Source organism: Jaculus jaculus, chromosome 3, assembly GCF_020740685.1.
Source record: "Jaculus jaculus isolate mJacJac1 chromosome 3, mJacJac1.mat.Y.cur, whole genome shotgun sequence".
Taxonomy (NCBI): domain Eukaryota; kingdom Metazoa; phylum Chordata; class Mammalia; order Rodentia; family Dipodidae; genus Jaculus; species Jaculus jaculus.
Window position 1 is genome coordinate 169,904,231 of NC_059104.1, and position 12,155 is coordinate 169,916,385.

The 12,155-nt window shown below is 41.4% G+C and overlaps 1 protein-coding gene across 5 annotated transcripts in view; it reads left to right on the plus strand.

Moving 5' to 3' along the window:
- Fchsd2 (FCH and double SH3 domains 2) overlaps nt 1–12,155 on the plus strand; it is a 229,597-nt gene that overhangs the window by 178,055 nt on the left and 39,387 nt on the right. For all 5 annotated transcript variants that reach the window (XM_045145406.1, XM_045145409.1, XM_045145407.1 and 2 more), the window contains one exon: nt 3,088–3,204. In XM_045145406.1, coding sequence (XP_045001341.1) covers nt 3,088–3,204 — 117 coding nt within the window. The remainder of the gene's footprint in view (nt 1–3,087; nt 3,205–12,155) is intronic.

Sequence of the window (12,155 nt, forward strand, 5' to 3'; positions counted from 1 at the left end):
ACTTTGCACAATAAAATAATAATCCACTTGCTCAAAATAATTTATGGTATTAGACTTTAAACAGTGGAATGAGTCAGGTATTTGGCCCAGTGAGATATCTGCTCACCAATAAACTGAGAAATGTAAGTAGAACAAACCCTTCTGTGAGGCTCAGGGGGGGTCAGTCCTCACGTGTGACGTTGACTTACAACCCCATGCTAGCTTTTGATTTTTCATTACCACAGATGACCATTGTTTTTTGTCTTTAAAATGGTTGTTTTGGAGCCAGGCATGATGGTGCATGCCTTTAATTGCAGCACTTAGGATGCATAGGTAGGAGGATTGCTGTGAGTTCAAGGCCACCCTGAGATGACATAATGAATTCCAGGTCAGCCTGGGCTAGAGTGAGACCCTACCTCAAAAATTTTTTAAAAAGGAGGGGGGACATTGGGTGGTAGGACAGCCTCAAAGCAATGACTGTTTCTTTTGTGAAATCAGCTTGTCTCATCCAGTTCACTTGGCCTTACTGGTCAGGGATTTGGGGATGAGTTAGCCAGGATATGGCATAGCTGTGTCTCTGAGGAGTAAATGAGTAAATGTCATCTCTTCAGCCTCTGTTCTCTTACTTTTGCTTTTTATGTTTTCCGTCCTTAGTCATTCATTACAGATGGAGTGTTTTGTTTTGTTTGAGAGTTTTCATTTGGTTGGTTTTTAAAGATATTTTATTTATTTATTTGTTTGAGAGAGAGAGATAGAAAGGCAGAGAGGAGGCAGAGAATGAGGTCAGCAGGGCCATTAGCCACCACAAATGAATTTCAGACACATGCACCCTCTGGTGCATCTGGCTTATGTGGATACTTGGGAATCAAACCTGGGTTCTTAGCCATCTAAGCCATCTCTCCAGCTCCCTGATTTGGTTATTTTGACAAGGTCTGTATGTAACCCCCATCTAGCCTGGAACTTGGTATGTAGCCCAGGCTAGCCTCAAATTTGCAGTAATCCTCTGCCTCAGCTTCCTGAGTTCTGGGATTATAGACCTGAGTCCATCACAGAGCAAGTAAGGAAGTAGAGTATTCTTTTTCTTTTCCTTCCTTCATTTATTTATTTTTCAGCACCTTGGTATCATTGAACTTAGGAGCCTTCATGTACGCTAAGCGAGCACTGTACCATTTAGCTACACCCAGCTCCTGTGATAGAAATTTCAGCATACAGGAGGAGGTTGTATTACATGGCCTTCAGATGTATGAATAAAATAAGGATCTCAATCCAAAAAGTCAGCTCTGAGAATCTTTCCTGAAATACACGGCACTCCATTAATCCCTTCCTCTCGTATCCTTTCTGTTCTTTCCACAGTCTTGTCCTTTGTAAGTCAGAAACTGATTCCAACACTGCGCATTTGTGCTCTAGCTACCTCTGAAGGTACCACCTTAAGCTGGTACTTTGGCCCTCTTTTTGAAATCAGGGCATTAGGTTGTACTTGTTCGACCAATATTTTATGTCCTGTTAGCCATGGTGCTTGATGCCAGCAGGAGAGCAGAGAATGCCCAGGCCACCGATTGCCTAAGACCAAACAGAAACCAGTGACCCTACCTACTTCAGCAACCTTTAGAGCAAATATTAAGTGTGGTAGAGTTCTTGATTCTCAGCTGGCATGTGGCCTCAACTGGACTTGAGAATGATGGTTCCTTAGCCATCCCTTGTCCCCTTAATTTTCCCTGTCTTGCTCAGTCCCTAAGAGCCACTTTTCCCAAACTGTGTCATGTGTTACCTGCCCTGATCTTTGGGCACTCCTAAGTCCTGGTAGACCCATAGAAAATGGAGGAAAAAGCCTGTACTCACCAGTGCTAAAGCACTGTGAGTGGAAGATAAGGACTGACCTGAAAGTTGTTCTCTGACCTTCACATGTACTCTGGCACATGTGTGCATGTACTCTTACAAGTACATGCTTCATACATACAGACACACACACCAAAAATATATCAGTGTAAAGTTTGGTTAGATTTTAATTTTTCACTTCAGTTTTTTACTTAGATAATTCATATTTAAGAACAATTTAATTCCTAATTATTTTTTATAATGTTTGGTTTCCATGTGTTTAGAATGAGTTAAAATAGTTGGGTGGTTGATGTATCTGATCCTAGTATCAGTTTACTTAGTTAACTAAGGTTGTAACACTTAAATTCTAGGAGAGACTTTTTTTAAAATTATTTAACTTCTCCAAGGATTGATTCCTTTTCCACAGAATGGCCACCTCTGAAGTTTGTTTCAAAAAGTTATATGGGGACTGAAGAGATGGCTTAGTGGTTAAGGTACTTGCCTGTAAAACCTAGGAACCCAGATTTGATTCCTTAGTACCCATGTAAGCCAGATGCACAAGGTAGCAAATGAGTCCGGAGTTCATTTGCAGTGGCTAAAGGCCGTCGTGTACCCATTCTTTCTATCTGCCTCTATCTCTTTCAAATAAATAAATAAATAAATAAAGTTAAATTTATATGAAACAGTTGCCATAGTATCTTGTACAGTAAGTGTTCCATATTGCTACTGACATCTCTGTCTTATCTGTGAGGACATTGAAGCCCAGAGAAAGGACCAGAGCCATTTTGAGGTTTAGTAGCAAGTTGGTGATGGATTTTCTAACCAAATTAATTCCAGTATCTTGAGGCAGGGGGGCAGAATTATGTTGCTGTTACATTGTTTTTTCTCACTTCTATTCAATAATTCTGTCTTGAAACAAGTGAAACTGTGGAACTATTTCCTTTTTATCTGTGCATTGGGTTTCAGTATTGTAGCAGATTAACATAATTTTTTTTTTCCCTTTCTGGCTTCCTTCAGACCTAAAAAAATAAGTCCATAGTTTCAAAGATGAAGTTTTCATGCTCAACAATGTCAGGTGGAAGGCCCAGGGTCATGTAGAGTTTGGAACTGTCTTCCTACTCTTGTGCTGACGTTTTGTGACGTGAAAGATTGCTTACCACAATAAATAGCAAGGCACGCCTCATATTTGGAGTGCTGATTAAGGAAAGGCCCTCTGGACCAACTACATAGTGGCAATAGTTGCAGTAAAAATAACTGTGCTTTTCTTTCTCTCTGTTCTCTCCTGTGTTGTAGAGCCGACAATTAGAGTCAGAAACTGGGACCACAGAGGAACACAGTCTAAATAAGGAGGCTCGGAAATGGGCCACACGTGTGGCACGTGAGCATAAAAACATTGTTCACCAGCAGCGGGTAAGTGTGATAGAGAGTCCTGGCTGTATGCAATGTCAAACAAACATACGGAGTTGTTTTGTTAATGTAAAAAATACCCGATATGTATTTTTTTTCCTGAACTTTCTCAAAGTCAGCATTATGCTCTTAGCTATTTACTAGTCTTGAAAATTTTGTAGGCCCTTTGGCAGCAACTTTATCAGTCATCTTTTTGCTATGCACTTGCCTAAGAAAGGTAGCGTAGAATGGTTTTTTAATGCAAGAAAAAGGCATACATATAATGGGCAAAGGTAGGCTCTCAGCCTCTAAGGGAAATGTTTTAAAGACAATTATAGATTCGATGGAAATGTAGCTCAAAGACTAAACTCTTAAACACATTGCAGTTTCTACAAGTATAGGACTTTCTTCTCAACATAATTCTTTTGCATCTATATCTTCTTTCTTTGGATATTTTGGTTTTTCATATTCTTAACTGGTCAGCTGTTTTATTACGATGAACAAATCCCTTAATCTTAAAATATGCTGTTCTCTAGTCATCTGTGACTCAACAAAGTCCTGATTTCTTTTTGTTTCTGTGACCATTCCTAGATTCTTTCATGGATTTCTTTCTCTCCCTACTACAATTAAAGGCATTGCTTCGTTTTCTGCACTAGGTATACTAGGCAATCTTCTTTTCTTATTCTTTTGGTTTTTCGAGGTAGAGCCTCGCTCTAGCACAGGCTGACCTGGAATTCACTTTGTAGTCTCAAGCTGGCCTCGAACTCACAGTGCTTCTCTTACCTCAGCTTCCCCAGTGCTGGGTGGTATTAAAGATGTGCGCCACCATACCTGGCTTCTTTTTTTATTCTTTTCCCCCACTACAGACAGTCGAAATCACCTCTGGTTTCATCTACCAACAAGTCATAAAATATTTCCAGCATTGGGCCTTGTATGATCATTATTTTATTGCCTGCTTTGCCATCTTCTTCCCTACTTTACAGACACCTCAAATTCCATGTTCATTTTGTCTTCTGTCATATAGTAGACCATCTCAAATAACATGAATAAGAATACTTATCTCTTTCTTTCTCTCAAATAAATAAATAAAAATACATTAAAAAAAAAAAACTTTTTAAAGGGCTGGAGGATGTTTTAGCAGTTAAGATGCTTGCCTGCAAAGCCAAAGACCCAGGACTCACATAAGCCAGATGCACAATGTGGCGCATGCATCTGGAGTTCGTTTGCAGCAGCTAGAGACCCTGGTGTGCCCATTCTCTCTCTGTCTCTCAAATAAATAAATAAAAATAAAATATATTTTAAAAAAGAATACCTTTATATTGTATTTTACTATTCTCGGTACTGAGTGGTCTTAACGTGGCAGTTGGGCTCTTCCAGCATGATTGGAGCCCGACAGTAGCCAATGCTGGTGTCACGTTACAGGCTTCCCCACTTAAATAGTTGGGTTGATACTTGGGCTGCAAAGACTTGAATAGCAGAAAGCTGGGAAGATGGGTCTACTCTTGTACCTGTTTCTCCATGGTCTCTCCACATAAGCTCTCCAACATGGCAGCTTCGGTGAGATACTTCTTACATGATAGCACAGAGCCCCCCAAAGTGTGAGTCTCAAGAATAAGACAAGTAGTGGGGGGGTATTACCATGGGATACTTTTTACAATCATGGAAAATGTTAATAAAAATTGAGAAAAAGAAAAGAATAAGACAAGTTAGCCGGGCATAGTGGCACATGCCTCTAATCCCAGCACTTGGGAGAACAGAGGTAGGAGGATCGCTGAGAGTTTGAGGCCACCCTGAGACAACTTAGAGAATTCCAGGTCAGCCTAGGCCAGAGTGAGACCCTACCTTGAAAAACAAAAACAAATAAAAATAAAAAAAATAATTTTAACTTTTTATTGACAACTTCCATACATATAGACAATATAGCATGATCTTAGTCCCCTCCCATCATTCTCTTTTCCTCCTCCTGCAACGTCTTCCACTGAATCCCTTCATCTTCCAACTAGTCTGTCTTCTGTTCAGATATCATCATTTTTCTCCCTTCTATCTTGCAGATTTTATGTAGGTAGTGTCAGCCACTATGAATATTGTGGCCCCTTTGTATCTGGAAGACAATATTGCAAAGCACTCCTCACCTTCTTTTTGGCTTTTACATTCTTTCTTTTTTATCTTTTTATTTATTTACTTATTTATTTATTTACTTTTGTTGTCTGAGGTAGGGTCTCGCTGTAGCCCAGGCTGACCTGGAATTCACTATGTAGTCTCAGGGTGGCCTCAAACTCATGGCAATCCTCCTACCTCTGCCTCTCGAGTGCTGGGATTAAAGGCGTGTGCCACCGTGACTGGCTTCTTTTTTATTTTATTTTTTAATATTTTTACTGGGCTGAAGAGATAGCTTAGTGGCTAAGGCACTTGCCTACAAAGCCTAAGGACCCAGGCTCGACTCCACAGAATGCACATAAGCCAGATGCACAAGATGGTGTACATGTCAAGTTCATTTATAGTAGCCAAAGCCCTGGCATGCCAGTTTTCTCTCCCTCCCTCCCTCTGTCTCTCCTCTAAATTTTTTTTAATTTAAATATTTTCATTTATTTATTTGCAAGAAGAGAGAGATGTAAGATAAACAGAGATAATGGGCATGCCAGGACTACAGATGCATGTGCCACTCTGTGCATCTGGCCTTACATGGGTACTGGGAAATGGAACTTGTGTTGTTAGGCTTTGCAGGCAAGTGCCTTAACCACTGAGCCGTCTCTCAGCCTGGCTTTTACATTCTTTCTGCCACCTCTTCCAGGATGTCCCTGAGCCTTGAAGGGTGTGTTAGAGATGTCTCACTTAATGCTGAACACAACAGTGTTATTTCTTCTCAGGACTTAGATGAGATTTGAGTCTCCCCAGTGGTCACAGTCATCTGAGAAGAGAAGCTTCTCTAATCAAAGTGAAAATAGGCATAAACCTAAGTATTTAGAGGGTAGTTTGGTGGACATAGTATATCCATTTAGCCAGACAACACTAGTTGTTTCTCCCAGAGCTCATAACCTCCCCAGCCATAGGCTTTTGATTAGGTTTTCAGCACTAGGCATGAATTCTGTCCTGCCAAGGGAGCATCAAGTCCAATCAGAGAGCAGTTGGTTTCCCCCCATGACAGACATAGCACCATTGCAGCAGTTGCTGTATTTGGCCTGGCTATCCAGCCATAAACTTTGCAGAGTTCACTGCTGAAAACTTTCCATATGGTTTATTGATAACATCTTTAATTTTGATTATTCCTCCTCCTATTCCCTCTATCCCCTCCCCTGATCTCACTTAGACCATTCCATCCTTCCCCTAGTATTCAGCGCTTGACTCACATATCTACTATATCTTCCCCCTAAACCCTCCCCTCTCATCACAGGGGAGCTCAAAGGGACATCTTGTATACTGTCAAGATTATAAGTAAAAAGTTGAAGGAGTAGGCAACTAATTAAGAAATTTAGGGCTACAGAGATGGCTTAGCAGTTAAGGCACTTGCCCGCAGAGCCTTAAGACGACCCAGGTTCAATGTCCCTCTTTCTTATGTAAGCCAGATGCACAAGGTAGCACATATGTCTGGAGTTCATTTGCAGTGGCTAGAGACGATGGCATGCATGTACACTCTCTCTCTTAAATAAATAAAAATAAAATATTTAAAAAAGAAATTTTATGTATTAAAAAAATAATTTAAGAGCTGGAGAGATGGCTTAGCAGTTAAGACACTTGCCTGCAAAGCTAAAGGACCCAGGTTCAATTCCCCAGGACCTACGTAAACCAGATGCACAAGGTGGCTGTGGTGGTTTGATTCAGGTGTCCCCCATAAACTTAGGTGTTCTGAATGCTAGGTTCCCAGCTGATGGAGATTTGGGAATTAACACCTCCTGGAGACAGTGTATTGTTGGGGGCAGGATTATGGGTATTATAACCAATTACCTTGTCAGTGTTCGGCACACTCTCCTGTTGCTATTGTCCACCTTATATTGGCAAGGGGGTGATGTCCACCCTCTGCTCATGCCATCATTTTCCCCTATCATGGAGCTTCCCCTTGAGACCGTATGCCAAAATAAACCTTTTTTGCTCAAAATAAATAAATAAAAATAAAAAAGAAATTTTAAACAAAGCACATCTGGGGATTATTTGTAAAAGCTGATCATCTAAAGAGTTTATACTTGGAAAAGTATTAAAATTTACCCTATCTAGGGAAAGAGCAGAGAGGAGTTAGAATTGCCAATTCTATGTGTGGGGTGGCAGAGAAAAAATATGGCTAATGTGTCAGCTTTTTTGGGGGGGGGGTGTTCAAGGTAGGATTTCACTCTAGCCCAGGCTGACCTGGAATTCACTATGTAGTCTCAGGGTGGTGTTGAACTCATGGTGATCCTCCTACCTCTGCCTCCCAAGTGCTGGGATTAAAGGTGTGCATCACCACACCCGGCTATGTGTCAGCTTTGTAAAAAGAACAGAACAGCAGAGAATATATGAAGACAATGTATAGAAATGGATTGTATCTACTGCTGGGGATTAGCACCATGCCAGCAAGGCAAATACAGAGTGAGTTAAAAGTTCAACTTTTAATCTCAACAAGAGTAAACATTGTATCTCAAAGATCCCCCATTTTCAAAGAAAAAAATAGTTTCAAGGAAAAAAAGTTTCAGGGTCTAATGGGATAGAGGGTGGGAAACCCCAGTGTCTGAAGCCTGGCAGAGCCCCTGGTCCTTTGGTGCCTTCTTTCCACGGACGTAGGTTAGGAGTCTTTCATATCTTTTCTTTTGAGCCTCTGTAGACCTAACCACATAAATTTCGTTAGTGACAGAAAATTTGATGGTCTGGTGGCCAAAAGGAGGACCATAAATATCCCTCTTTAGGATTTAGTATGTGTCTTCTGTCTCGCCATGGCTCCAGGCCACTCTCAGCATACAGTAATCACTGTTACATAGACTTAACAATACCACTTGTCTCTCTATATTCAATGTAATCCCCAGCAGGATTGTTGATAGAAATGGACTAATTCTCAAAGTTATATGTCATACAGGAATTTTGGGGGTCTTTGAGAGCTATGGAGCCTTTCTTGGCTCTTCGGTGGGCAATAGCTCATGAGCTAGGGTTCTGTACACTCATAATCACACAAAGCTTCCACTTGAATTAGTGGCTTCCAAGTTAAGATGAATTTCAACAAATGAAATCCCCAGACCAGAGGATAAAGTCTGGAAAGATTTTCTTACAGCACATATAGCGATGGAGCATGAGAGAAGGAAAGAATGCAGAGCTCCTGCCCAGGCAGACGGGAGGACTTTCCAGAAGTGGAAAGTCCACCTGAACTATCAGATCAGGGTCTTTTATGGGGGTCTATTGGATGGAGCTGAACTGCTTACTCCGGCCCTGACCCAGATGTCTAGGTGTCACCAGGTTCTTGGGAAAGTAAGCCCTTTACCTGAAGAGCCCTTTATTCTTCAAAGAAAGAAAGAGATGGACCAGAGGTATCTATTTACCTTCTCTGATAAGGTTTTAGGAGAAAAGAGATAAGGGGGGCCAGATTCTCCCTTATAGACTCTGGGATATTTCTTGCTTTTACTTTTGAGGGCCTTGTTGCCTCTAAAGGATATCATTTGACAATACAAATAATTTGAAATAGCCAAATAACTCAAAAAAGGGTTGGGGCTAAAATTAAAGGTCTTTGTCTACTAATTGTGTTACCAGGTGTAGCAGTTACCTTCTCATTGCTGGGACAAAATGCCTAACCAAGCCAGGCGTGGTGGCACACACCTTTAATCCCAGGACTCGGAAGCATAGGTAGAATCACTGTGAGTTCAAGGCCACCCTGAGACTACAGAGTGAATTCCAGGTCAGCCTGGGCTAGAGCGAGATCCTACCTCAAAAAGAGGGGGTGCTGGAGAGATGGCTTAGCGGTTAAGGCACTTGCCTGCAAAGCCAAAGGACCCAGGCTCCACTCCCCAGGACCCATGTAAGCCAGATGCACAAGGAGGTACGCGAATCTGGAGTTGGTTTGCAGTTGCTGGAGGCCCTGATGCACCCATATTCATTCTCTCTCTTTCTCTCTCTCTCTCTCCCTGCCTATTTCTGTATTTCTCTCTCTCTCAAATAAATAAATTTAAAAAATATTTAAAGCAAAATGCCCAACCAGAGCCAGCTTATGGAAGGAAAGTGTTTGTTTGTTTGTTTTATTTTTAATGGGAAAGGGTCTTTATCTAGCCCAGGCCAACCTGGAACTCACTGTTTAGCCCAGGCTAGCCTCAAACTCATAGTGATCCTCCTACCTTAGCCTCCCAAGTGCTGGGATTAAAGGCATCTGCCACCATGCTAGCTCAATTTACAGTTTTGAGGGGAAGTTTTATCATGGTAGTGAAAGTGTGGCAGCTACCAGCCATGCAGCTAGGCATTACATCTGGTCATAGCAGCGGGGAGCAAGCAGAGCAAATGAGTGAGCTGCTACTGGCAAGCAGGCTGGACTCTAAAATCCCAAGGCTCCCACTCACATACCTCCTCCAGCAAGACTCCACTTCTCAAAAGCTCCACCAGCTGGAAATAAAGTGTGAGGCTTAACCACAGACATACAAGGCTATGGGGCACATTTTACAGTCAAACCACGGCATCAAGATCGTTTGGGCATCCCCTCTGCTTCCCAGCTTTTGCGATGTCTGCTGGATGGATTCAGATAAGACCCAGCACAGCGTAGAAGACAGGCAGTCTCTATCACAAGATAACATGATACACTCTCAAGAGTGATAAAAGAGGCTATTTTGAGGCAGAGAGGGAAATTAAATTTAATGATGAACTGCATATTAAAGGTTACCAAGAAATTTTTGTTAAGTCTGACAGTGCTATTGTAGTTATATTTTTTAAATTTCATATGGGTAGAGGTTTTTACTAAAGCATATAAGAACAGAAGTGACAATACCTAGAATTTGCTTCAAATTCATAGCAAATTTTAAAAGGATAGGTATCTGGGCATGATGGCACACACCTTTAATCCCAGTACTTGTGAGGCAGAGATAGGAGGATCGCCATGAGTTTGAGGCCACCCTGAGACTACATGGTGAATGGTCAGCCTGAGCTAGAGTGAGACCCTACCTGGAAAAAAAAACGAAAAATAGGGTAGGTAAAGCCGGGAATGGTGGCACATGCCTTTAATACTATCACCCCAGAGGCTGATAGCAGGATTGCTATGAGTTCAAGGCCAGTCTGGGGCTACAGAGTAAATTCCTGGGCTAGAGCGAGACCCTACCTTGGAAAAAAAAAAAACCTAATTTAAAAAGGATAGGTAAAGCAAATGTGGAAAAATCTTGTCATGTTTAAAATCTCAGTGGCTGATATTTAGGAGTTCATTGTACTACCTTGAAAAATGAAAAAAAAAGGGGGGGTGCTGGAGAGATGGCTTAGCAGTTTAGGCACTGCCTATGAAGTCCAAGGACCCAGATTTGATTCCTCAGTACCCACATAAGCCAGATGCTCAAGGTGGCACATGTGTCTGGAGTTCATTTGCAGTGGCTGGAATCCCTGGTGCACCCATTCTCTCTCTCTCTCTCCCCTCCTCTCTCTTATAATAGGTAAATAATTTAAAAGGTTCTAAAAAAAAAAAAAGAACTAAGTGCTGAAAATAAATTATTTAAAATTGGGAAGCTAGGGAGTTGGTTTAGTTTTTTTGGATTGTCACGATAGGGTCTAACTCTAGCCCAGTCTCAGGCTGTCCTTGAACTCACAGTGATCCTCCTACCTCAGCCTCCTGAGTGCTGGGGTTAATAATTTTTATATATTAAAAGAATACAGGGATGAAGGGATGGCTTAGCAGTTAACGCATTTGCCTGCAAAGCCAAAGGACCCAGGTTCAATTCCCCAGGACCCATGTTAGCCAGATGCACAAGGGGGCACATGCATCTGGAGTTTGTATGCAGTAGCTGGAGGCCCTGGTGTGCCGTTCATTCATTCATTCATTCATTCCCCTCCTCTCTCCCCCCCTCGCTCTTTTCTCTGCAAAATAAATAAATAAATAAAAATAAAAATATTTTAAAAAGAATACATGTGAAACTGAAACTTGAATAATGCAAATAAGATGTTTCTTGGTTTGTGTACTCTACTATCATAGCCCATTTCCCTACACTTTTCCTTTCCACTCTTGGCTTTAGTTACATTAGGTTCAAAAACATTCGATGGAGAAATCTAAAAATGCACATTAAATGTCTTTTATAAATGCCTGCATTCTATGTATATCCATGTTGTGTACTCTATTTACAATGCTAGTGTTCAAGTAACCCTTGATTTGACTTAATAGCCCCACAGTGCAAGGCTAGTGATCCAAAGGAGGCTCCAGGGCACGAAGCATGGAAAGGCAGGTTAACTCTAAACACGTAGTTCCAGTGTACCTATGGCTTCAGGCATCCACCAGAGTCTTGAAAGGTATCTCTAAGGATTGTGGGAGGAAAGGAGTTGCTACCAGATAGTTGTATAACTTGTTACCGTTGGAGAAAGCCAGGAGAAAGGAGTCTACTAGTTTTGCAATTTTCAGTAAATATTCCAATTTTTTTAATTAATAAAAGTTAAGCTGGTGTGGTATTATGCATCTTTAATATCAAAACTTAGGAGGCAGAGGTAGGAGGGTAGCCTTGAGTTTGAGGCCTGCCTGAGACTACATAGTAAATTCCAGCCTGGGCTAGAGGGAGACCCTACCTTGAGAAACAAAACAAAACAAAAAAAAGTTAATTAATAAAAATGACTTACGGATTTAGTCTCTAGAGCCTTTTGTGTTTTTTGTTTGTTTGTTTTCCAAGGTAGGGTTTCCCTCTAGCCCAGGCTGATCTGGAATTCACTCTGTAGTCTCAGGGTGGCCTTGAACTCCCAGCAATCCTCCTACCTCTGCCTCCCAAATGCTGAGATTAAAGACATGTGCCACCATGCCTGGCCTCCTGAATTGTTTAAATGGTCATTTAAGGAAGGGCACACTCATCCTTTATTGT